The 26,504-nt window shown below is 40.0% G+C and overlaps 1 protein-coding gene across 3 annotated transcripts; it reads right to left on the bottom strand.

Moving 5' to 3' along the window:
• Positions 1–577: 577 nt before the first annotated feature.
• masp1 (MBL associated serine protease 1) lies at positions 578–25,633 on the bottom strand. Of its 3 annotated transcripts, XM_066709712.1 has the most exons (16): positions 25,503–25,626; positions 24,323–24,545; positions 17,866–18,043; positions 17,247–17,378; positions 15,174–15,367; positions 13,598–13,745; positions 13,249–13,367; positions 12,976–13,054; positions 8,982–9,119; positions 8,190–8,264; positions 3,406–3,540; positions 2,728–2,841; positions 2,229–2,426; positions 1,762–1,829; positions 1,256–1,355; positions 578–817 (listed from the first exon to the last, which is right to left on the bottom strand). In XM_066709712.1, the coding sequence occupies exons 1-16, from the start codon at positions 25,508–25,510 to the stop codon at positions 624–626; spliced, it is 2,103 nt and encodes a 700-aa protein (XP_066565809.1). In that variant the 5' UTR covers positions 25,511–25,626; the 3' UTR covers positions 578–623. The 3 variants fall into 3 exon arrangements, 2 of the variants coding, with proteins under 2 accessions (XP_066565809.1, XP_066565808.1); XM_066709711.1 differs by lacking the exons at positions 578–817; positions 1,256–1,355; positions 1,762–1,829; ... (1 more) ...; positions 2,728–2,841; positions 3,406–3,540 and adding an exon at positions 5,407–7,134 and having other exon boundaries at positions 25,503–25,633; XR_010817439.1 differs by lacking the exons at positions 578–817; positions 1,256–1,355; positions 1,762–1,829; ... (2 more) ...; positions 3,406–3,540; positions 8,190–8,264 and adding an exon at positions 9,495–10,359 and having other exon boundaries at positions 9,033–9,119; positions 25,503–25,616.
• Between the last annotated feature and the right edge of the window lie 871 nt (positions 25,634–26,504).

Here is a 26,504-nt window from a genome sequence, read left to right as displayed (position 1 = left end):
GAATGCAAGTAATAAACATGTAACACAAGTAACACACGAAAACAAGTATACACACACAAACAACAAACGCAGTTCGCTTTCATCTTTTTTTCATTTGTTTACATTATTGTCATATAAAGACAATAACTGAATACTACAATTGCATGGACAGGCAATGTCTCAGCTATCAAATTAATTCAGGAATACCCAGCTGAAATACATATATGTGTCAGAGAGATATACATAGCATTTCTGTGTTCTTAGTGACTCATGTACACTGACTTTAATTTGGACTTACTGTCCTTTAATTGCTCTCTGTGTAAGACCATTTGCCAGAGTGACTAAGATTTCCTATAATTCATACATACTTCTGTAAACCTAAATTCCTGACCTTTATAAAGAGAAATTAATAGGTTGATATTACAAATAAACTGTTACCATTGTGATAAATTGTGCAAATGCTCCATTTTATTTTTCCACGTTGAGCCACTGGGTGTTTGTTTTCTATGTATTAAAACCAAGATGGTAAACCTAACAAGTTTAAGGAATATGGCCCCAAGTGTCAATCATTTAAATTAAGACAATATTTACAAAGATGTGTGGTTTGTAAATGTATTTATTGTTTTTTGAGGTACTGAGAGATGTTAAATGTTCTCCACTCCAGTTATATTTCTAATCCAAGCCATACTCCTCGTAACGTCCGAGTACACGCCATAACGGTCGTTCGCCCCACATCCATCGCCCCAAGAAACGATGCCAGCTAGGAACCAGCGGGAGGTCTGCCGATTCAGGGTCACCATGGGGCCGCCCGAGTCTCCCTGGCAGGCATCCTTCCCACCTGCACGAGGACAAGGACGAGCATTTACATGAGCATGAGTCTGTCCAGAGCTTTCCAATGAAATTAATGAGATTTATTCTGATAGCAATAGTAATGTAACCATGTTTCTTGCAGCAAAATGTTTCAGAATGAGTACATGAGAGCAGCACCCAGAAACTGCCAATTAAATTCCCCAAATTAACAAAGTATTTTTCATTTTGCATGTACACTTTTAGAAAAATGTTGTTGGATAGCACCCACATTTAAATGAAGATTATAAATACACACTGCCCAGTGTTGGTAGGATACATTTTTTTGGTTTACGTATAATTTCAAAATCTTAAAGAAGTATTATTCTGTGTTAATTAAATGTGAAGTACAGACATCTTCATTCTGCATTCACTGATGCATAGCCCTGCACATGCGTGTCTTTGAGACAATTTAAAGACCCCCCTCTACCTTCTTTCTCTCCTGCACAGAGCATGTCTTCCGTGACTTTCTGATTTAGGCGATCGTAACCACTTTCACAAGTTTTATGGTCAACGATAGGGATCTCAATCTAGAAACAATGATTAAAGAACATGACACTCAGTTTTTGAAGTTAGTTTTAGATCATATTATAGCAATATTGTGCTTCTTGCAAGAAATCATTAAAAATATACTGCAGGGATAGGTTCTATTCCAAAATAATACTAATGATAAAAAATGTGAGAGTCAAAACAACACAAATTAAAAACTGCAAAACCTGTTTTCTTTGGTTTTCAAAACATTTTCAATACCCAGCTATTGTCACACAGTGTTCATGTATTTATCCACTTCAATGTCTTTCCATTGCAGCCCAGCAGGGGGCAGCCTGACTTAAGGAATGGCAAACGTTAACCAGACATTCTTGTATGTACTTATACACTGTGTGATGTAATGCACTCTTGTGTGAAATTATTCCCTTGCATACCTAACTCACTGACCTCCATAAGTGAATCAGGTAATCTGCGTAAGAATTGCTTCCCCCAGCCACTCACGACCACCATGTCGCCTGAGAGAAACAAAAGAGTGTCTCAGACCAGTGCAGTTCACCCAACTGGCACAATTATAATTGGTTCTGGTTTCTTGCTGTATCTACACAGCAAATTGGACAATCTCATATCTCCTTTCCAAGTTCCAATAAGGCCCAACTATGCTTAGTTTCTAAGGTCTGGCTGGCAGCTCTGTGATAATTACAATGAAATGTTTGCAGATTTAACTGAATACAGATCTGATTATTGCCTGTACAACATGATGGAAGAAAGGCTGTGGGCATTCTGTACTGCCTTTAATTGCATCAAGCACCTTTAATGTGAATTTAAATTCTTCTGCCTGTGAGACAAATTGCAATTATTTGGAAACATTAAACTCATTATATTCATACAAAGGGAAGAATTTCTTTTTGTTTTACCTTCTCTCAAAGAAGAGGCTTCACTGTTATCGGGCAGACAGACTGGGATGATATAGTTGTTCAAATTGGCAGGTTTGGTTAGTTCCAGAAGTGCGATATCGAACTCAAATGTTGTTGACTGATATGCCGGATGAAGAATAATATTCTTGGCCTCGAAGGTCTGCTCAGTGTCATCTTTTCGTTTTGTTCTGTACTTTCCTAAGAAAGGAATGATGAAACAAACAAAAACATTCACATATCATTGTCTTTCAAAAAAGTGATTGCAATACAGTTTTCTGAAATTCTACAGCTAAATGCGATTAACAATAAGATAAAAAACAAAATGCTTATTTTCCCCCCCCTGACAAGTTTGCCCTTTCTACAAAAAGGGTGTGGCCAAAATAAGATACGTAAACAATATGCATATTGTTAATGATATTAATATGTTTGGAAAAGAGTAGTGGGAACCAACAAGACCTCTGAGACATCTGTCCAGTAGTGGTTTTTGATCTTAACTAACCCAGAATTATCTGAAAAGAACTGGCAGCAACAATGTGCGAACTGCGCAAGACCGGGTTCTCCTCGCCCAGCGGCTGGTGAAGGCAATGAGCTGCTGTCACTATCCATCTGTCACCTCCAGAGAGAAAATGGGAGATTAACAACATACTCTTTGCTTCATGGACGTTCATTGCCCTTTGTATTGCTCTTATATTTTGTAAGTCGCCCCCTGGATAAGGGTGTCTGCTAATAAATAAATAAATAAATAAATAATAGTTTATCACAGAACTGCTGAAGCTTTTTTTTTAATTCACAAAGATTTTGTATCCTTTTCTAATCTGTTACACAATTTACATGGTAACACCCTCAACGAAACATTTGCATATGTTGTGTATTTTCATCAATAATAATGTTCTGAGGATGTATTTTTGGTTTTGTAATACATCGCCAGCCAGTACATTTTGTCATATTTTGCATGACGGTGTATAGCCAGCAGTAGTGACATTTTCAGGTAATAATGTATCACGCAACAATGCCAGGAATGTCACACAGCACATCAGGGAGATATGGCAGCCGTGAAAGCTGAAGGTAAGCCTACACCTTATTGAATACACTGTGACCATCTGTCTATTCAATTTGGCCTGCAGTCCTGAGAGAGTATATGTCTGCTCATACAGAGTTTCCAGCGCAATGGTTTTACCAATCAGTGATCCCCCACAGAAGGGCAGTCCATTTCTCGACAACATAGCGATCCACGGAGAAACCCCCCTGGTCGCGAAGTTTCCGTTGGCGATCCTCTGCAGTCTGGTTCTGCTGAACTGAGGCGTCCCACACACTGCAATTGGAGGAATCAACAGCTGTACATCAGATGCCCCGTGGACATAAAAAAACTAAACAATAATCCTGTCTGTTGCTTATCAGTGTTCAGTAGGCTTTCAGAGACTTATTGCACCCATCAAAATATATCACACATGGCGCTGTGATGTGGGTGGGATACATTACTGCACATTTCTGTGTGCACTGTTCCCAAGCCAAACACAACAGACTCTTTAAAAGCCCTTGTTTAATTTGCCTGCATTGGGTAATAAAGAGTTTTAGGCCTTTTTAAAAGACAGCATGAATAAAAGGAGGAGCCGACATTAATGTATTTTATCTGTGTTCTTGCATCTATGAAGCACATTCGGGATAACTGACATTTTAAATCAGCTTTCTGACAACAGCCAGTGCTTTATGTTGTTTGTGAGCTGTTGACATGGTTAAGGCAAAGGTCTGATGGCAATTGTATTCCTACTAGGGAGCCATGAGAGAAAAAAACATTTAAATGACAAAGAAAAATGCCTGCTCAGAGAAACTGAAATTCTGAAAATCTCAGTCTGGAGACGAGATTAAAATAAAATAAAAAAATTAGTTTATAAATATAATTTTGGCCTGAAAAGAGGCAGACATGTTTTGAAGAGAAATGTCAACATTGTGCATTGACTAATGCATTTTTTTTTTTAAATTAAAACATGTGATTATTCAATATATCTTGTATGGTGAAGCCATACGCGCACTGCAGCACAACAAAGCCTTCAGACTCAATTAAGATATTTCAATGTCTTCAATGCACTTTTTGTCCCAGAACACAAAATTAAGCATTTGGGGTTTACACTAATTCTACAATGCAAAAGGCACAAGAAGATGTCATTTCATGGCTTTCGATTTGATATGTATTGCAGTTAGGAGCGTAGTTTGTTCTTTCTATAGAGAATCAAGCGTTGGGATAGGAACCAATCAGCACAGTATGAAAGGCAGACAAGGCTTTTATGCAATCAAAACATTATGTGACATTGTACTTTTGTATTTTGCCATTCTAGCCTATTTGCTTACTCGCCCAGAGTCACACGAATCCATCGAAACCTTTTTTGTGCGTCCAGTTTGAAGAAATTTTAATTTATCGTTATCGCTTATTACGATTGGTGGAAGCAAACGTTCGCAAAATGCTGACTCTCAAAAGCCGGCTAATAGATCTTTTAAATACTCAAAAACTTTTTAGTGACATTTGTACTTTAAGTATTCTCTACAAGTCTATAGAAAATCTAAACTATTTTGATGAATTTGTTTAAACATATTTTTATTTTGGATCTATTTTGCTGAACTACGCATTTCACCAGCTGTGAGGAAGTCGGGGCAAGGATACGCTCTCTGTGCACGAATGAAAACAGCGCAGGCAGAACCGAAAGTAGTCCGTAAATCAGGAAGTATGTGGAAACTCATTTCTTATGATAACCAGTAAATTAACACATTTATTGAACTATTTATTTGCTATTTATAGTATTGTAAGACTACACATTACAAACAGCTAAGCTTTTGAGTATTTAAAAGATCTATTAGCCAGCTTTTGAAAGTCAGTGTTTTGAGACCATTTGCTTCCATCAATTGTGCTAAGCTAATAAAACAATACATTCAAATTCTTCAAACGATGCCCAGAATTAAAAAAGGTTTTAATGGATTTGTATGACTCTGGGTGAGTAAGCAATCAGGCTAAAATGCCAAAATACCAAAGTATCCCTTTAACTGAACATAGGGAAACTAACCCAAGAATCTACTTCTGTCTACATAAGCAATACCAAATGCAAAAAAAGTGATACATTCAGTATTCATGTTAACCTTAGTTTTCATTCATAAAAATGAAAAAATTGAAGCTGAAAACTTTTTAGCACATTTTAATACATTTATTGATCAGTGCAAAAAATATAAAACGATGTCAAACATGCACACACGTCTAAAAAATAATACTGGCCTGGATATCATATATTTAATCTGAAGATAAGCCTTTCCGTCAATGAAAAAAAGGGTACTCTTAGCTTATCAAAAATTGCAAAACAATAATAATAATAATAATAATAATAATAATAATAATAATGACCTTCTGAGGTTCTGAATGAAAAGCTTGATCTGAAGTGCAATCTGCTGATATGAGTATTGCATAGATTTGTGCTTATATCACTGTTAAGTGCATTATAAATGGAATACCTGACAGTAGGCAAATACAGTAAAAATAAATCTAAAGTATGGACATAAAAAGTGCTAAGCATCAACCCAGTTATAGTAATACAAACTTGCCACTACATTACTTCCAACAACTACAACATCTATACCAACATAGGCTGGGATTAAATCAAAACTTTGACCCACCCGCTAATAGAAAACTACAGAACTGTACTCAGTTGCAGCTTCATTTTCAGTAAGATGACACTTTCTCCTAATCAGAAATGTAACCGCTATGATGAACAGGTTTGTAGTTTGCTATTAGCGGGTGGGTCAAAGTTTTGATTTAATCCGGCCCATAGTCTGCCATTTCTCTTTCGAAAAGCAACCTGCTTTGATATGAACAAATAAAGAAAACAAAAACTACTCTGAAGATGGCTTTTGTTGCAATTTCTCTTTATCTGTAGAGGAATGTAGCCTTTTCCCAAGATCATCCTGTCAGAAGTGTCAGAAACTATCATTGCAGGGGACGAATTGTCTCAAGACGAAAAAGTGAAGAAATCTGGAAATCTTCTATTCTCTCTGTCTTCTTACCACAGGCCTTTCATATCAAGCTTATTTCCTAGCCAATCTCCGTAATTGGCCACTTTGGTGTAGACACCATAGACACGCTGGCTGCCACATTCTTCAGGCCCTCCCCATGAGACCAAGCCTTGGACAACCCATCTCTTGGTCTTGGGATCCTCCATCGTAAAGGCCCCTCCACTGTCCCCCAGGCAGGTATCCTTTCCCCCTTCATAAAAGCCCGCACAAAACATGTTGTCGGTGATATTGTAGCTCCCAGACCTGGAGGCGTAGCTCGATTGGCATTCCGTCTGCAAGACCACAGGGAGTTTGACGTATTGCAGGACATCGGACACCGTCCCCAGATCGGAGCTCACAGTGTTGTCCATGGAGATGTTTGGATTTGAGATGCCCCAGCCGGCGACTAGGCCTAAGGTGTTGGGCTGAGGGCTGGATGACTCCTGGTTTGTGGGTGGAAGGCAAATGGGCATAATAAAGGGGTTCATGGACACCTTCTTCTTGAGTTTGACCAGGGCGATGTCGTTGTTGTAGATCCTGGGGTCAAAGTCTTCATGCAGGATGATCTTCTCCACACTACGGTTCACGGCATTCGCTTTGTTGTGAACATTGTGCAGCCCGAGGTAAACAACGACGTGGTCCTCCGCCACGGGGATGACCGTGCTATCTCGCCGCTGCGAGCGCAGGACGTGGGCTGCCGTCAACACCCAGGACTCAGAAAGGAGGGCGCCGCTGCCGAACCACTTGTCCTCGGGGACTCTGGACATGTCTTGCACCATGATGAGGACCTGCCAAGGGAAGTAGCCGGGCTCCGCACTTCGGCCTCCCACAATCCTCTTCAGCAGGCCAGGCAGTGGTAGCAACGGTTCTCCGCAGGCTGAAAGAATATTGGGAAGAAGGTCAGATCGAAAAGGTGGGAGGAAAAGATTTTTGTTTTCCAGTATGAGATTGGTAGATTATGCCATTTCAGGATTGAGCTTTTGTCTTTATGCATCCAATGGGTTTTAAAATGTCTTTCATTGTTTGTTTTACTCCTACAAGGAGGATTTTTTTAGGAACTGGACATGTTCAAATATGGCCTTGACAGGTGACACAAAAGTAGGGAATCAAACATCAATAAATCATGAACTGATTTAAAGTTCTGAATGCTTATGTGGAACATATCCAGCATATGTCAGGGAATTTCAAAAGATGTAAATTCAATCTCTGGCTTAATCTACCAGCAATGATGTGATGAGTGCATAGCAATGTCCCTCATTTCATCATTGCTAGAGAAAAGAGCAATACCTTCCAGATGTTCAAAACAGTTCCTCCTTCTCTTCTTAAACATTTAATCTACTACCATTTTTGTGCATGCTTGGTAGGTAACTTAGCCTTTGGGTGGGATGTCTTCAGTGTCTTCCAAGAGCTGCTGAAATGAACTTAAGAGCTTGTTAAACACAGGGGGTTGCAAAGGAATAATAAAGTAAATGAACACCATTTTACCTCAAACTGAACCTTTGTATGATTTCTCAATGCTTTACGAGGCACTGCATTGATTTATAGCCTAACGCTGCTGAGAATAAACATAGTTAAACAGTAGTGCAGTGCCACTTTTTCAGGTGCAACAGTTTTAACACGTCAAAGCATATAACAGTGTCAGGGGAATAGGTGTGGTGCTCTGATTAAACAACCTGGTACACAACCACTCTACTGCTGGGTAAAAGGAAAATCTCAGCAATGCTTACCTGTCCCAAAATCGGGAGCTTGCTTTGGAGAGAATGGTCCTCTTTGTCTATTGGACTGGAGGCTTTATTTATTTAACTGATGTTCAGTTGAGGTGACACACTTTAAATGAGTACAGATAAAAACTTACACAACATATACTCATACGGGCAACAGAAGCGTTTTGTCTTCTCAGAGTATAAATGCATTTTTATGTGAAGATCTCACCTGCCATGCAAGAAGGTAATTCTGTGCCGAACTCCTCATTGGTCCACGCTCCTTTTTCCCCACACACATATGAACCTAGAAGAATGGGTGATATTTAGACAAGCAAATTATATAATCTTGCACTTAACACTTAAGCACACAGAGGCTTAAACCAAATCAAAACCCTGCCCTACCCACAAATTGTAAATTACGAAATTGTACCCAATTACAGTATAATTTACTGTCAGAACTTACTTATAAATAAAAATGTCAATTGCAAATCTCGGGTAGGTCAAAGAAGTCAGGTGGATTGTACATGCAGAGACCTCATTCGGTCCAAAGAATGGAGGTGCAGCTATTTAATTAAGTGCCAACAGTGGTAGAATATATATTTTTTGGGGGTGGCGAAGCTCCTTTGGTCAGACAGTAAAGAAACTGTGTCCGAATGGAGAAACTCATCAGCAGCCGGTTGGTGGCTAACTGAGATTGGTATTGTTTTCAAGCTAAAAAAAGAACTTGCACTCTCATTATAGTTCATATGGGGAATTCAGAAGAATGTTATCTGCTGGAAGAAAAATTGGAGGCCAGAAATATAGAGGACAATGAATATAAACAGCAGGAATCTCAATGGCGAAGGGAAGAGATACATGTTGCAAATATATTTATTCCTGACCTGGCACAGAAAAGTAATTAAGAAAGAAATCTCTCTTGAAGCTGAAAAAACATAGGACTTGACTTGAAATGCTATACGCCAGCTTAAATCAATAAGTCAGTAGTAAATCAGCCATTGGAATTGGACAGAAAGGGACTTACTGTTGATCTTAGGATACATCTGATAAATGGGCTCTTTGCAGGAATACTGAATGCTCGAGCCATAAACTGTGAGGTTGTTGCTGCTGCCATAGGTCACAAAGCCCTTTTCCAAATCTGCTGGAGTCTGGCAATCCACAACTGGAATAATATCAGAGGAAGTCATATTAGTATTTAAAAAACTGAGTGCTCAGTTGCAAGTACCTTGAGGGAGGAAGCTTGTCACATAGAACAGATACATCAGATATGACAGAGATGGTGCTACAGAATGAAAAGACGACTCAAGAATGTAAACGAAACTCAAAATGCAGAAAAATGTTGCTGAACACACATTCGACATGGACAAAATAAACATTCTCCTGATGATATAAATACACAAAAAACTATAAATCACATACTGTTCAAGACCAGCGATTGACTAATGTTGTGAGATCAGAGTGTGTACAGGAATGGTGAAGAGACATCTATGTGGTGAAGTGACAGTAACTGAATTAATCAGAATAGTATTATCCCTACCTGTCACTCCCAATGTACACAAAGCGCTGGAGTTAGACCCAGGATTTAAACTTTTGTTTTTTTCAGCTCAACCAACTGCGCTACAGTCAAATTACTGAAAACTTAGAATGACTCCATTAAGCAATATCCAAACGATCCATCTATCCCTCACACATGAGATTAAAGACAAAATGCTCTTCCCTGAAAACATTTTTAACAGCCAATCAGTTTTGACACATCCCCTTTATTATCAGCTGAGCTCCATATGATTGTGCACAAAAAAATGCTATGTTACAATTTAGGGAGAAAATGGAAGCAGAAGAAACAGAAAACAATGCAAGATAACATCCTGCAAGGACAGGACTGTTTCTGCAGTGTTACACACACGATCTGTGTATAAATAACTGGAGAACAGCATCAAAAAAACTCAAAAGAGATAAAGCAGCCTCTTTATTCATATTCATATTCATATTCAGAGCTGACTTTACAACTACAGATATCCCTTGTCATTAACTATAGGAAACTCTACGAGCCAGTGACTCAAATGCAGATCTTTCATAGTCCTTCTATAATTTCTATAAAGAACTAAACTAAATCCATGACAGCTGGTCTTTGAACATTCATTCAACTATGTATTTTAGTTCTACAGACTAAAATCTTTAACCAGTGCTTTAGAGGGCTCAACAAGTTATAAATATCCGGTAGGCAGACTTAATCAGAATTCCTTTTTTCCCTCCAATATCTCCCATATTGGATAGCTTTTTAAGATTCAATGCAAACAAATAACTTCTATCATTCCCTTCCAGTCTCTTGGCCCTTTTCTAAAGTAGTTAGTGACTCGTAAGGAAGCTGGTCTGTGAACTCCGACTCCTCTTCAATTCCTTTTCTGGAAAGCAGCACAGAGAGAGAGAGGGAGAAAAGACAAAGCAAACTGAAATACAAGGAAACTCACGACGCAAGCAGAAGGAAATGGTAAGTCCAAAGAGCTTAATCTGTGTTAAACACATAAATACAAAACATTTTATTCATTCTGGAAGTTAGGTCTGTTTTATGAATTGATTAATAAGTTAGATAGTGAGCGATTTACTGCGTGACCTTTGTTTTTGTCAGGACTTTGAGGGGTCCAGGTCTTTTTCCAGGTCTCTGTCTGGGACATGAAGGACAGAAAGAAACAAGTCTTCTAGGCTGGTTTTAGTTGAGTGGAGATGCTCTGTTTTTTTCACTTATTATCAATAAAATTAATACAGAACGTGACACAATGTAGGAACCTGATCGACACGTCACTCAGAACAGGTCCCTTCCCACTTTCTGTTCTGTAAAATGTGATGTCTGCGCAGGTTTGTCCAACTTTGCCAGGAGCTAGGACTTCCGCGCAACCTTGCAACCCTTGGGCACTGCCCAAGGGGGAGGGGTTACTGTATAACAAAACTGTCGCAAGGGAGGAGGCAGCGAGCTGATAAGGGAGCCTGCCCTGAGGTGTACTGCTAGGGGGCCTCGGTAACACAACTCCAGACAGTAGCCTCAGGGGCCCCGTAGGGGCGCACCTGAGCCGCCCAGGAGCGAGGACCGCAGTCACGCTCTTACCGGGAATCTAGAATCAGCATATACAAGGCGGGGCTACAGAGGTCAACTCTTACGGTCTCTGCTCACAATAGCAAGGCCGGCTGCTCTACTAGTGCAGCTTGGAGCGAGGCCGAATCTACTTGCACAATATCTGGCGCTGGCAATCAAACAACTTGTGCGGCCTCTGCACATTATCATGGTAGTGGACCCCTGATCCAATAGGAGCGGAGCCACAGACCCACTGAAACACAACACAATACACAGCCGACTAGTCACAGAGTAGCCGAGCTGAAAACAATATATATCGCGTGTATATATCGCGGTCCGCGTAGGAACATCCTACTGAACAGTACAGAGTGGAGAGCTCCGCTGTGCTGACAACTTAAAATGTCACATAAACAAACTATATACACCACAGGATGCCTGCTGGTTAGACCGGATAACACAGGGCAACATTAGCTCTACTGTGCTGACACATGAACTATATACACAGCGGAACACAAGAGCCTGCTCACGTGCTTACCGCTAAGGACAGCAGCAGCGGTCGCTTGCTCTACGGCACACAGCCAGAGCGACCACAGACCTGCTGACCAAGGAACTATATACACAGCAAGGCAGCAAACAACTCAAGCGCCATCAGCTGGGAACAGCGGCAGTGAGCTCCATTCTGCACAGGCTAGAGCGGAGCTAGGACCTCCCCACTCCAGGCAGGCAAGGTGCTTCGGCCTCAAGCGGCGCAATGGCGGGGGCGAGAGGAGCCCATCGCCGAGCGCACACGCGCGTGAACAGGGAAACATGCAGCGGGAGCACCGGTCAGTGTTTGCACAAGGGGCACACAACAACTGAAACGCCACCGCAACAGGTGGAGTGCCTAGCGGGCTCGCCGCTGTAAGTGTGTCTCCACCCGGCAACGTTTATGGACATGGGGGCAGTGCAACACCAACCACACGCAACTTTGTTGTTGCTGCCGGACAGAACACTGTATATTCCAGGCACTGGGTGCAGGATACAACTGCCGCGTAGGTCCGTAGCCTTAACCACACCACGTGTGCCAGGGTTTCCAGGGACAGTGGGTGATGCGGAGTCCAGCGTCCGAGGGGGCCGAGGGTAGTAGACCACCAACCGTAGTGGGATCTAAAACCGAGGCCTATATGCACAGACAAGGAGGCGTAGCAGAGCTCTTTCTCAGCGAACTGAGAGAACACAAGCCACCGGAGGAGCACCTCACGCAGGTGAGATGTCTTACGACACACCGAGGCTCAGGCCGGGCAGCTGGGCCTCGGATTTTACTGCCACTGCTAGTGCCCCTTCTGTAGAGGAAAAGGTCCTGTGGACAAAAAACCAACAGAGCAAGCAGTCGGAATATATATGGCACTGTATAAACATTTAAACAAATCTGAAACCGAAAGTTGCGCCCAGGTGCACGAACAGAACAGAATTGGATTAGCTATCAATCATAACTAATACGATAAATAGAGACACACACACACACACATACTAATAACGGTGGCGAAAAACACAGCCGTGAAGCTTACCAACCGAAACAGTGGTAATAATAATAATAATAATAATATAATAAGGTCTAGTGCACAGACACGACACAGAGAGCTCACGTTTTCGGGTCCTGCAAAATGGCAAAAGAGGATGAACCTGCGCTGACGTCACATTTTACAGAACAGGAAGTGGAAGGGACCTGTTCTGAGTGACGCCCGCAGGGGCCAATGGCAGCTTTGACAGAGTGATGTTTTTGCGATCGGGTTCCTACGGAAGTGCGCAGAAACCCCTCCACCTTGGGCAGTGCTTCCGACTTGAAAGATAACCAATGTTTTTCAAAGACAATAATGCTTTCTGTTGACCTTTCATACTTATTGCATGTTCTAACGGTAAGCCTTAACAATTCCAGGCCATTCCTAATAAGACAAATCATTTAAGTCCTTACTTTTACAAATTGGGATAAAGCTGCTCCAGGAACCATCTCTTTGACATTGAATCTGATGGTGTTCGGTTTCTATATCATCCTGTAAAAAACGAAACTCATATATAAAACAATATATATGTAAATATATGACTACTTCAGCCTTCTCATAATCTGTGCACCAGAGAAGGAAAGAGGAAAGTGTTCTATCTGTGTGTCTTACAAAACGTCCAGCAGAATGAAGGCTATAAATATTGTGCTGTAGTATTTGTAACCCCCAGAAAGCCAGCTTCTTACCTTTAGCACATTATATCCAGGATCACAAGTTATCAGCACCTGATCTTTAAAAGAGTAGTGAGCCACAACTGGTTCGATCTTCCCATTAACAGGCGGCACTGGGTTTGGGCAAGGGGTACCTATTCCAAAAACAAGTGGGAAATGTATTGAATCAAACAACATTTTGCAACACATGGCAGATTTTACTCCTCCCCTGTGCTACACATCTGCTATTTTAATTCCCCCACCCCACCCCACCCCACCCAACCCCATTCAAAATAAGCATCAAATATTGTTGGATTGATTGAATTATTTGAGGTATCCCTCTTTGTTTTGATTCTCGTTTGCTTCATAAGCACGCTGCCCTTACCAACTGCGGTATAAGACATCCTCCATCCAATATTCTCCCCTGAGTTGTCGCTGTGGAAGATTATCTGGACGCTGTTGTTTCCTGTCTCAATCTTAGCAGGAGAGCGATCACCACACAGAGGCCCAAACTCTCTCTCTCCAGCCTTGATCTGCGAGAATGACAATTTCAGTTTAGTTAAACATACAGTTTTACTCAGTAGGCTATACCTTGTATCTCCTTGCCCCAAATGTAAGCATATTAAAATGTTACAAATGTTGATTAAAAGGTTGACCAGTATAAAATGTGGGATATACTTTTCCTGTCACAGTTTGTATTCCCTGTTTTGGTGATCTGTACAGCATTTTTTTTTACAGTGGGCACAATAGTAACTTAGGTTTGTTTCTCAAATTACAAAATAAACTTTTGTGTGCCCAGGTCTGAAGGAGAATGAAAAAACAGAGCCAGTTTATTATTAGTTCTTATCTGGAAGTGAAAAATAAGGACAGTAATCTGCTGTTTCAGTTGATACAACACACGAGTGGCTTTGTCTAGCCTTCCTTTCAGCTTATTTAAATTCTACTGTTTTTAGCTCACACCGAGGTTTCCAGAATAAAACCCTTATGTAACTCTATTTATGCACGACCAACAAAGTATTATTTCTTTCCAAACGCCGCTTCTTGCATATCTCAGTCTTAAACCAAATCCTCCTCAGTCAGCTATCTACGTAAATGCATTGAAAACAAAGAGTCAAAAACAAAACATAAACAGATGATTGTAAATTATTTGAAAAGATGAAACACGCAAGTGCTGAAGAATTGGAGACAAAAAAACGTAATTATCAATTATTTATAAGAAGAAAGCCTCCCTGCTCAGAGTGTTTCCTCCTTTTCCCTCATTAAGGTTATTTGTATTTGTTGTGGTAATTTATATATCTGGACACACATATGATCTTGGCAAACCTGATGTGGTACGTCAGCACATGCACATACACATACAAAATAACGACAACAAAACGCATATTTAAAAGAATTTAAATGAGTAGCAGAGTACATCTAGTGGTTGAAATCCAATACCCATAGTAAAAAATGCTTGAGATTTTCACAACTAATTCCAGCCAAAACAGCTTTTTAATTTAAGTAGTTTACAGCTGCAGTCAAAATTATTCACACCCTTCATTAGAAACAATGTTGCTCGGTGATTCATTCAGTTTTATAAATATTGTACATTTAATGATCATACTATTTATTAATGACATATGTTAAGGGTTTGTTAAACTCTGAGACAACTGTGAAGTTTCCGGTTAGTTGAATTGAGGTAACATATCTGCCAGACCACTGAATGTTTCACTGGCCTCTACAAATCACACACACACACAGAAAACAAAACAACCGAGATCCTGCTTTAGTGATGCTTGGTGAATTTGTCCTTCAGTTTTATATGTCCTTCTGTTTTAGATTATGATTTTTAGGTATTCTAGAGGAACAAGCTTCAGTAGATACCTGGCACAACACATGGAGAGTTTTAAATTCGATGTCAGTTGAGATTCAAACACACGTGGTAAGACTATAGAGGTTTCTACTTCTAAAGGCCTACATACCTTTAAGTAGTCATATGGGCAAGTGACTTCTGGGTGGTCTTCAATATCAAAGGTGTCATCAAACTCCAGGTTTATTACAAAGCCCTCCTCCAGCTCAATCCGGTACAGGCAGTCGGAGCTTTTTGCGTAGGGGTTTGGAAAGTCCGAGCTGGTGATGACTCCCGATCTCTCGGTGAACACGTCACTGCACTCCACTGGAGAAAGAAAACCGTTCGGTAAGGCCATGGAAAGGGACTTCTCTGGCATGGATAGCTGAGGTCATGACCTTAACGTGCACTGCAAGACCTTTAAATATGAATATTGACATCATGTCAGTACTTTCCATACTGTACTTTACAGCACTACCCCTGTGGGTGAACTGCCCTCACGATAGCAAATTATCGGTATATGATTTGTTCACAATTTTGTTGTTCATGTTCTAGCACAAAGCTAAGTATTACCAAGTATAGTCTGCACCTTAAATACTGTCCATAATTTAATGTTCTTAGCAACAGGCATTTTAGTTTTTTATAGAAATAGAAAATTGTTCTGGTGAATACTGATGCAAGACTCATTGGTCTTAACACGTATTTGTCACATATTTGAACTTAAACATCTCTGACTTGAAATGTGACATTTGGAGAGTCATTTATAAATGAGACAAAAATACTTGAGAACTTAAAAGGGCACAAAATGAGTAAGACTGAGCTCCACTCAGTTTGCTTCTTCTGGAAAAATAAATCACTACACATGACACGATCTGCTCTCGATTTCCCCCCCCAACATATTATCACACATTTTCACATTGATAGCATGGTCAACAATATTTATGTTTTTTTGTTGTTGTTGTTGTTGTTGTTGTTTAGGGCAGTTATGAGCCCAATCCTGTATTGTGTAATGAAAACCAGACTTACATTATAAGAGTATTTCAGAGGAAATTATTATCCTACAGCACAAAAGCAAGTCATTAAAATACATAAAACAGGACAAGCTGAATACATAGAATGAATCGGAAACATGTGAAGTGAGTGTGTGTGTGTGTGTATATATATTTATATATATGTTATTTTCCATTGTTCTTGTCATTGTCAAGTACAGAGTGCCACACATATATATGTGGATGCTCAGTCGCCTTTAGCTGGAGTAAAATTCTCTCTCACACGCGACCTCTCTGCCTGTGGAAAGTATTCTCTTTGGATTCGCAACCAATTGTTATATTTTAAGTCAAGGATACTACCCAAAGGGGGTGGGGTACATTAAACCCAAGCTGTCACGAGGGAGGCAGGCAGCGGACAGATAAGCAAGCTAGCCACGAGTCACCTTATAGTCGAAAGAAGAAGAAAGGGGGGAACGAAGTACCGATAGGGCCCGCACACCCAGACCCAATATCTACTGTGTAACACTTTATATTGCAGTTTCTAAATCAATTCTAGAAACACATTCAGTGAGGTTGGTAGCTTCCTGCAAGCTGCTGAAATCCAAGATTCCCAGGCTTCCTGTTGAGGGAATTATTCGACTTCTCTGTGGGTGTTGTAAGCAAAAGCATTTTTTCTTTTCTTCTGTTTACTCTAATCTGGCACTACAGCAACTATACCTAATACAAAGAGAACGTCAGAAAAAATACCTAGATTGCTTGTGGAATTATATAGTTTTGAAATGCATTTGGATCCTTTAGAAACTGAACCGCAACTAGAAAACAGAACGCAACTCTAAACCTGAGCAGAATGTGAAGTTACCTAATCTGCAGCGAGAAGCTACATAATCAACATGTTTTCAAGGATTAACTACCCCCACTTAACAGATTTTTGTGCTAGACTGAATAGTCATTTAAATGCGGATTAAGAGAGATTGCTGACAATTACACGTACTGGAAACAAAGTCCTTCGTTGGACGATGAGGCAATTTGTCACTTTTAACATGAGGATTTGGGTCTGACCTCTCAACTCAGAACTCTTACTCTTACGCATTCCAGCTCTGCTTACACAAACAAGTTGATCTCCATGATGAACTATATGCCTATATGTGAAGTTGTGTATCAGAGTGGTGAAAGGATATTATCTAACCGGAAATGTGGAAGTATTTTGAGAGCATTACCTCTGCAGGTTCTGTTGTCTGAGTGCAGGAGGTATCCGAACCTACAGGAGCAATAGTATCCGCCGATGTAGTTGTGGCAATAATGGTCACAGGCCAGTTCTTCATCATTTCTGTCCTTACATTCATCTACATCTGCAGGAAGGAAAAAACAACATCAGCATGTTTGATAGTTTACCACATCTGGCTCGGCTACTGTAATTGGGTTTTCAGTGAGGATACAACACACTACATCAACCCATCGATTGGTCACTGGTGCAGCACCGGGGACACACATTAAAAGCAGAACAATTTTGAAGATTTATGGTTTTATTTATTTTAATTCACACTAACAAACCATCTTTACGGGACTCAAGTCAAACTCTTGAAAACTTCCATTATCTGCAGATGTTAAAAAGTATGCAAGTGGTTCTGTTTCTTAGAGGATGGTGAAATGAATGAGTATGCTCACACATGCAGCCTAAATATTGGTTTCATAGGGAAAATTAACCCTTCTGGGAGTAAACTAGTGTGGTTAAGTTCACTTGACTTCCGCATACAATAACTATAATCTGTGGACGCCACCGTATACTTACAGTGTACTGTTTCATACGGGAACCGCACAGAACAATACAGTCCTTACCCACTGCAGTGTAATGGGCCTCAAACCCAGTAAACCGCTCTTCGTTGGAGAAGTCAGACCTGAAGGTGATGCTCAGTCTGTTTTTGGGAGACATGATTATCCGCTCTCTTGGAGTCTGTTCTGTATCGGTGTCTTCTCGGCCACAGAACGTGGCCAACGACTCCTGCTCTGCCTCGAGCTGAAATGGAGAGGCTACTTTAGAGGTCAAACAGACGCACACACACAAATATATACCATTACTTACGCCTCAATTACCCTGTTTGTGCTTCCAAAGTGTGATTCTGAGCAATTCACAACTTTTACTAACGAGTCTTAAGATATCAGGCACAGGATTGTGTCTACTGTGAAAACTGCACACATCATAAAAAATAACATAACAAAAAAGGGAAATGGGAAGGAAGCCCTGAGGTCCACTTGCTTCTAGTTTTGCTTTGATAATAAACTATAATGTGTACAAATATTGCTTATGGATGTAGGCTTTGCATACAATTTCATTAAGACAATAACATAACAACAAGATCTAAAAACAAGTAATACGTTTAAGTAATGAGAGTAATTTAATTTCTATGTATGTAGGCATTTTGTTTGTCTGTTTTTTAAGGGTATGTTGGAAGTCCTTCAAGCAATCTGCAATGAGCAGCACAAACATCCCTCAGCCCTTTTCCATAAACTGCACATTTCCATGTAATTAGGGAGAAAATAAGCTTTCCTGTGGTTTCAACAGGTTCAAATTAGGGTCTGGGAACACACAAAAGAAAATGAACTGTACTGTTAGCAGGCTGGTGACATTAAACGAGCTCTATAATTCATATTTTGTGATGTATGTGTCTGGGTGGCCTTTTAAAACAAAACAAATCTACTCTGTCACTAACAACTGCAGAAAATTACAGAGGAACCTCTATTTCATTGGTTATTCACAAACCACTTAAGACCTGCAGTTATGGCCATTTTGCCTGTGATCTGCGTGGCAATATGTGTGTTTTCTCCCAGCAAAGTGGCTTAATTTCCTTCTAATGCAGCTGATCTCTAAACAACTCGCTTGAAATGCTGCTTGATTTCACACATGCTTTGCACATGACTGTTTTATCTTGTTCCCAAGCTGCGTGTTTACACAGTAAATGTCACTGACCTCCTGGGTAAGTTTAGCACAGTTTGATGTCAATGTGCAACTGCTGGGGATGCCTGTTGCAATGGATTATACGAAAGCCTTTTTCTTTTTCCTTTTCTTTTTTAAGGGGGACTTTGGTAGACACTACTTCTCCCGTGCAAAAACAAAATGAAAGACGGAATTAAGTCAAGCCTGTTCCCAGTGAAGAGCAGCATATGCTTTTAATTGCTTTAATCGTTTTCATTATCCGCACAGCCCAGTCGGGATATGAGCGGCCATTCCAAACCCATTTTCCACAGCCGAGGAAGTCACAGAATGGAAAGCCTGTGATTAAAATATCACTAATACGAAACAGGTCCGGCCAGCATTTTGTGTATGTTGGACTCACTGAAAAGCTGAAGGCTCCCCTGAACCCGACCACAGTAAACAAGACTGAGTTTTGACACTAAAGCAGTACAGAGTGTGGTTATGAAAGAATATAGCATTACAAATCCCCACGTCTCACTTTGGCTTTGTAAGTGGTTTCATTTTCCTTCACCTCCTCTCTAGTTTTAAAGTCATACGTCAAATGCGATCACTTTCTAAGATGTCAGCTTGCATTAGTGTCGGGGGAAGCATCCTTGTGGCCATGGCCGGTCTGATTTCTGTCACAGCCACGAGAGAAACATCTATGAAATGGGAACTGAAGTGTTTATAGTTGGTGTTACATCCCCCAAAACATGGGTCAATGTCTCTGCACAAATGCCACCAGGTAGATTTAAACCATCACCTGCATTAACCTTAGAAACTGATTTAGTTCAGTGCAATTAATTAGTTCAGTTGAAGGAATAAAGAGTTCAGTTAAGTGCAGGTGGAATTAACAGCAGAAATGTCCTGACCCTCGAGGACAGGATTAGAAGATCACTGCATTCAAGAATTCTGACCCCGCCAAGCCTATTAACTAAAAACTTTGGAGTCCTCTGTGACCCACTGACACTGCCCAACAGAGGCTGTGACCCAGAGATATCTGAACCCACCTACTACTTGTCCCAAGCCTGGTCAATACATGGGTCAGTTGAGGATGCCCCCAAAAGATTTATAAGTGAGCTTTGAGCCTCCAATGGTCTCTGCCAGTCTGAGAATATGAATTGGTTCATTGAATGGTGAATTAAAAAAAATATGGTGGGTTAAAAAAATGGAGAAACATGAAATTCCTTTCAGATGTGTGGTATTAACAAATACACATCACAAATGCTGCTATAAAAAGAGAATGAGTGAGATTTCAACACATTTGAAAGTGATGATTTTTGACCACAATGTGAAATGCAGTGCACGGTCATTTGCTTAGATGGCAGTTTGATTCGAGACAAGATGTCTTGGATAAATGAAGTTGCTGGGGAGTACTTTTAAGAAGAATGGTTATCCGTCTGACATAGTGGTGTCTATTATGCAAAGAGCAGACTATTGTGTAGTGCATCTGAATAATCGCCCTGCCATTTGGTGCCCATGTCAGATGGCTGAGATTCACAGCAGACAGAGTGTCTAAGAGACTGAATAGGCTTTGTTGATTACATACTCATTGTGCATACCATTTTCTTACACCTCAGTCTAAATAACCAAACACATTATTTAAAAAGACAAAAGAGGAGAACATCGGGGCATCAATCATGTTATGTTCCAGCTATCTGAGGGGATTATTTGTGATTTTGTACCATGAAAGGGACATCTAAATATAAAACTGTAAAATAGAACAGATATCCAAAGAGCATACGAGACTGTTCTAAAACAAAACGGGGACAAATCTTTAATCGACAGCAAAAGAAACGGTGATTACATAAAGAAAGGCGATCCAACACCAGCCCGTATTGGAAACATCCAGCTTTAAACATTAGCCACCCTCTGCCATGCCTGTTCAAGCCACCTCAGCCCGTGTGTGGGGGTTCCTCGGCCTGTGGCGATGACTCAGCAATATCCAACTTTGATTTGCATGCTGCAGGCGATGATAACTCCCACGACACCACAGAAGACCGGGGGCTGAAAGTGTTACTGCACATATTTGCAGCAGGTGGAGACACCACACAGGCACATTTTTTGAAGCCAGTAAGCTCATTTCGCCTGCCTCCGGTATCAGCACTTCCATTGCTCCCCTGAAACAGCTTTACATTGGCTGCCCGCCCAAGTCTGCGCTCTTTGTGTTGCACAGCTGCAGTTGCAGATTAGGCTGTGCCGCTCCTCTGTGCGTGTATTTGAATAAGAATATGCTCCGAGGAAGATGGAATGCTTTGTATTAATATGCCCCTGCTCCAGTTTGTCATGTGGAATGAATGCTATTAACTTTACCGTAGGAGCACTTGTATAGACCCCCTACCTCCCGCGGGGATAAGACGTTAGTTAGCTGATGAATGGGGAAAGTTTGCCCTACTTCTGTGAGAAGATACAAGATACAGGAAACTAAAACTAAAACTAATTGATAGAAACTGGGAACATCTCAGGAAAAACATCAATAGCTAAATTAATAACTACAGTTTTGTAGAGACTCTTTCTGCAAATCTTACTTTTTCATTCCCCTTCCTTTTCTTACATGCAAGCAACAATTGTGTGGGTTTGAATGCATATCTGTAACCACTCAGCAATGAGGTTTTGTTTTTGGAAATACATTTCAATAACTCTGGTCCTTCTAAGGAAGCAGCTTTGGTTTTCCGTTAGGTTATTTTTTCAGTAGTGCAGAAAGTGATTTGTTTAATATGCAGTCCTTCTGAAAAGGAACTTTATTGCACAACCTACAGGAAAATAGTCCTGTATTGTGCAGAATCGACTAGTGACTCATCTATTCTAGGTTCGAGAGTCCTTTCCTGTAAGTGTTGTGTTGGTTTTTAAATGAAAAGTCCCAGATAAAAAGTCCATGCACAGAGTGTCCCTTAATTCCCGATGGTCAATAAATGGTGCAATTTGTTGTGAATCCATATATAACATAGAAATTAAAAATATATTTACATCGTTTTCCAAGCGGTACTATTTATCAATTTAGTGAAAAGTGAACTATACGTTATACAATGTATGTAAAAAACAATACACTGACCAATTGACCTTTTATAAGAATATCCTTTATATTCATTTATTTCCATTAATGTACTGATGTATTGATATATTTATCCAAAGCATCCATAATAATATCACATTGTAGTCACTGCATACTGTTGTGCATCCCTTTATTAAACCAAGCAGTTCCCTGCCCAAAAATACTTACCACCCCAATACCAGCCAATACCAAAATGTGAAATCAAAATGTGCACCTGTCTGGGTTAAATAAATAGATACAGTACCCCAAACCCAAAGGATATCTACACAGACTTTTGAATTGTGTCTGTTGTCCCAACACTTTTGGTAATATGGTGCATAGTATGGGTGTCACCAGTTCCTGCCAAGACACAAATCCCTCATCCCTACAGCCCGAAATAAAACCCTGGGAAACTTGCATCACTACCTTGGCACAGATTGCCTCTTGGAAGTTAGATTAACTCAGTTCTACAAACCATGAACCCACTTGCATTTTCAACGTTCAGCAGTCCACACTCTGAGCTCCTTGTCTGCAAATAGTAAATCAAGGTTTGCCCGGATTTATGTGCAATGAATTAGGCCAGAGATTTCAAGGACATTTTCAAGTATTTGCCATTGAAAATGCCAGGGGGTGTAATAAGCTAATATGAAGCTGTTCTGATGCCAACTGATGTGTTATAGCAACAGGCTTCCACTCTTTGCAGGAATACATTTAAAAGCATACAGGATCACAAATGACTTTTTGTAGACCCTTGTACTTTGAGTGAAGGATGGGAGTTTACCCAAGAGGATACCGTTTTAACCAGTAGACTAAACTAACTTAGACTATACCACTAACCTTTGATCAGATGCTATAGCCAAGGTTTACAATGTTACTATAAGACCCAAGTCCTACTTTGACCTGAACGCAATTTCTCGAAGATGGTGAACTGGAAGTTTGGGGCGATGCCAGTTTTTGTCCGATAGATAAATGGCTTTTCATAGAAAGAGCAGCCAGGGCTGTGAAAGTATAAACACAAAACGCTGCAGTGATACATGTGGGGCATTTCTGGTACAACACTGCCAGCCAGAAAAGAAAAGAAAACAAAAAACAACAACAGACATTTAAAACCTCTGAAAGGCCTTCCCTGCTCGGCAGCGTCTCTGTGCCACTGCTGAAGACCATTGTTTTTCTTTTTCTTTTGTCTTCTTTCTTGAAACTAATGAGCTCAGTTTGCACCCCCTGCTTCACTTTGCTTGTGAAAATGACGACCGCACTGACCTCGGGGGATGGGGGGAGAGGGGAGGAAGGTAAGGGGAGGGGGTGAATACATTACAACTGATTCCATTATCTGTTTACAGTCCAGCTCTTCCCAAAGTAAATGATCCACAGACACAGGCCCCCAGTTAACCTCATTTGGTGTTTCTGACCTCACTGTTTATGTATCTGGAAACGGGAGGAATGTGTTACTCCAGCTACCAGTGGAAGTCGGCAGTGACAAGTTACAGATGAGGCCAAACTGGTGTCTCCTGAAATCATAACAGTGGTGTGTGTACCACTTAGCTGCAGTCAAACAACCTCGATGCATCATAAAATGTCATTATTAGTGACACCTTTCCTGTTCTTTTGAAAGCTGGCAAGCATTTTTGCAAATGTATTTGTAAAAGCTGTTTATAAGAAATACCTATTTAAAATCCAAACCTCAATTCATAATCCAATCTACTACTAATAATGATAATAATTTAATACAAAAGGGATTGCATGCGCCAATTATGATCTGTTAAATTCAGTTTTACTCCAGTTTATAGCTAAACTGCACTTGCAAGATCTCTGCTAAGGAAGATCAGATCATAAGCACATTTTGATTAATTGTAGTACTCTACATAGTAACTGCATTGTAATCATTCACCTCTATACTCTGTAACTACACATCAATGGATAAATATCATCCATTCTCCTACATCCAAGATCCTCAAGATTATGTTTTGAGTTTTGGAACATTTGTTCTTGCAATTATCCTTAATTTATTGACCCATTTTTGTCAAATTAAATCATTCATTTCCTATTCTGGAGATTGTCAGTAAGATTGTATTAATGAGAAGTAATTTATACCCTGTGCCTGATTTCTACAGACTTGTTTGTAAAGTTGTGTATTGCTCAGAATCGCACTTTGAAATTTCAAAACAAAATCAAGCAGGATTGGTATACAAACAGGGATATTGAGGCATAAGTAATGGTACAGATGTGTGTGTGTGTGTGTGTGTGTGTGTATTAAAATTCACAGTATAGTTTGACATTAATACATCTGAGGTGAAGATTTTGTTTGTTCTTACCTTCACATAGTCATATTCACAGAGGTACGATGGCTCCAGGTCAAAGTGCATAAAGTAAAGTTTGATTTTAAATCCATCTGGGACAGATATATTCCACGTAACCTCTGAGTCTTTGGGATAGGATTCAGGGAAGTTTGGAGACTGGATGGCACCATACATTTCAGTTAATTCAATACCTTTAGATCCAGGTATCAAAATACAGAGCACAAAAAACACCAGCATTCTGCAGAAATGAGCAAAAAGACAATGTCTCAGTGAATACAACAGACCATGGCACACAATTGCACCTTCTTAAAAGTTATTCAAGATACCTCATAGAATAACACTGCAGCGCCAAAGATGTAATCATCCAAAAACAAACCAATGAAGTTCAGCAAACCCTTCAAGAAGTTACAGTAAACTCCAATTCCAATTCCCAAAATCCTAATTCCAGAAACCTGTCAGCATTTGAAATGCGTTATTTGTGGAGATTTCAGAGCAAGAAAAGCCCAACAGGAGCTAGTCTTATCCACTCTCATTGCAGGATTTATTGCCACAAATCATTTTAGTACTTCAGTCACTCTTAGAACAAATGTAATCAGTGGGACATAAAGTTGGAATATGAACTTAAAACTACACCCCATTCTAGAGTTTGTAAGAGATATCTGACCACCCTGAAAAATAATGAAAAAGAACCCTTTTTACACGAATATGCTGTTTGAACAAGGGCACATTCACCTGTGACACAGAGCAGAAGAAAAAGCTCAACATTTTATTGTGCAGAATCACAAAATAAGAATGTATTTGCCGTGTGTGTGTCACTTTATTTCGATTTCCATACCACTGTGATCATTGCATCTTCATTAACACGTGGAATTAAGGTTCTCCACTGACTCACTGATGAAGAATAAGCACTTAATCATCCACAACCATAACACTGCCGCTACTACTTCTCCTACCACAATTACTGCTAGTACTAATAATAATCGCCATCATCATCATTACCCTGCGTGTGATCAACATCCGTATTAGCATCTTCATCAGCTATTTCAACTGTTTTTCTGCCCCTAATGAAAACCGCACGCACGACACGCGTTTTTGGATTTAAAGATCTAAGACGCAGCAAACTTTTCTCTCTGTCTCTCCTTGTGTAGATACAGCACTGGCTTTATTACTTTGTGACAGCAAGAAAGATACAAACCCCATCATTGCTGCAGTTGTTGCACCAGCGAGTCTTGTCTCCAAGTGTGATCCAGCTTGGCTGCTTCTCCTCCAGGATCCCTGCGTGGACCCGCATTCCTGACGCACGTCACTGCTCACTGTGCACCCACGGGCCGCTTGTGCAGGAAAAGTGCAACCACAAAGAACAGCACATTTTGGGGTTTAAATGAAAGGAAATAACAAGAAAATCTGCAGCATGTTATGCATAATCGCCATTGCCATCGTGCTGTTATTACTTTCACATTTCACATGAAATAAATGAAATAAGCACATGTTCGGTTTCCACTGTATAGCATGTATTTTAAATGTGCATGTGCAATGCATGTCCAATAATAATAATCATAAGAAGAATATTTGTAATAATAATAATAATAATAATAATTATTATTATTATAAATAATAATACATGTATTATTATTATTTGTAGTTTTGGTTTTTGTATAGAACATTTTGTATAGAAAGTTGTATAGAAAATTGCAGTTTTTAATTTCATGTAAAATAACGACATGCAATATATGGTATTTCACCTACCAGTGCAAGTCACAAAATATTGAGCTTATAAATAATTATAATCATAACTATTATAACCAAGGAAAAAGCACGGTAGTTCATGCGGTCACTTAGTGGCATCGTTGAGATAGTGCTGCCTCACTGGAGCTCAAGAGAGGAGCCCAAGTGCAAGGTCTGTTAAAGAAAGTCCAGATACCTTTCTTTCTTTCTTTCTTTCTTTCTTTCTTTCTTTCTTCTTCTCCTCCTTCTCCTGCAATTAAACTAAATATGTTTTTGTTGTTTATTTACAATCACAATCAATTATGTATAGGAAGAAATGTGTAAAGGGGGTTGTGTTCAAATCAAGCAATAAAACAACATTGTGTGTTGTTAACAGTCTATACACAAGAATAATAACTGGACTCTATATATTATACTTTTAGTTCTTCAGATGATTTCATGAGTTTAGAGAGAGAGCATCTATTTATGTTGG

Source organism: Amia ocellicauda, chromosome 7, assembly GCF_036373705.1.
Source record: "Amia ocellicauda isolate fAmiCal2 chromosome 7, fAmiCal2.hap1, whole genome shotgun sequence".
In the NCBI taxonomy this organism is placed as follows: domain Eukaryota; kingdom Metazoa; phylum Chordata; class Actinopteri; order Amiiformes; family Amiidae; genus Amia; species Amia ocellicauda.
Note: the sequence above shows the minus strand (reverse complement) of the source record. Positions and strands in the feature narration are given on the sequence as shown.

Coding starts and splice junctions, on each gene's coding strand:
- masp1 (XM_066709711.1), bottom strand. Junction 9,120..12,975: donor CTTTATCCCAATTTGTAAAA/GTAAGGACTTAA, acceptor ATATTATTCCAG/TTGTGGATTGCCAGACTCCA. Junction 8,265..8,981: donor GATGTATCCTAAGATCAACA/GTAAGTCCCTTT, acceptor CCATTCTTCTAG/GTTCATATGTGTGTGGGGAA.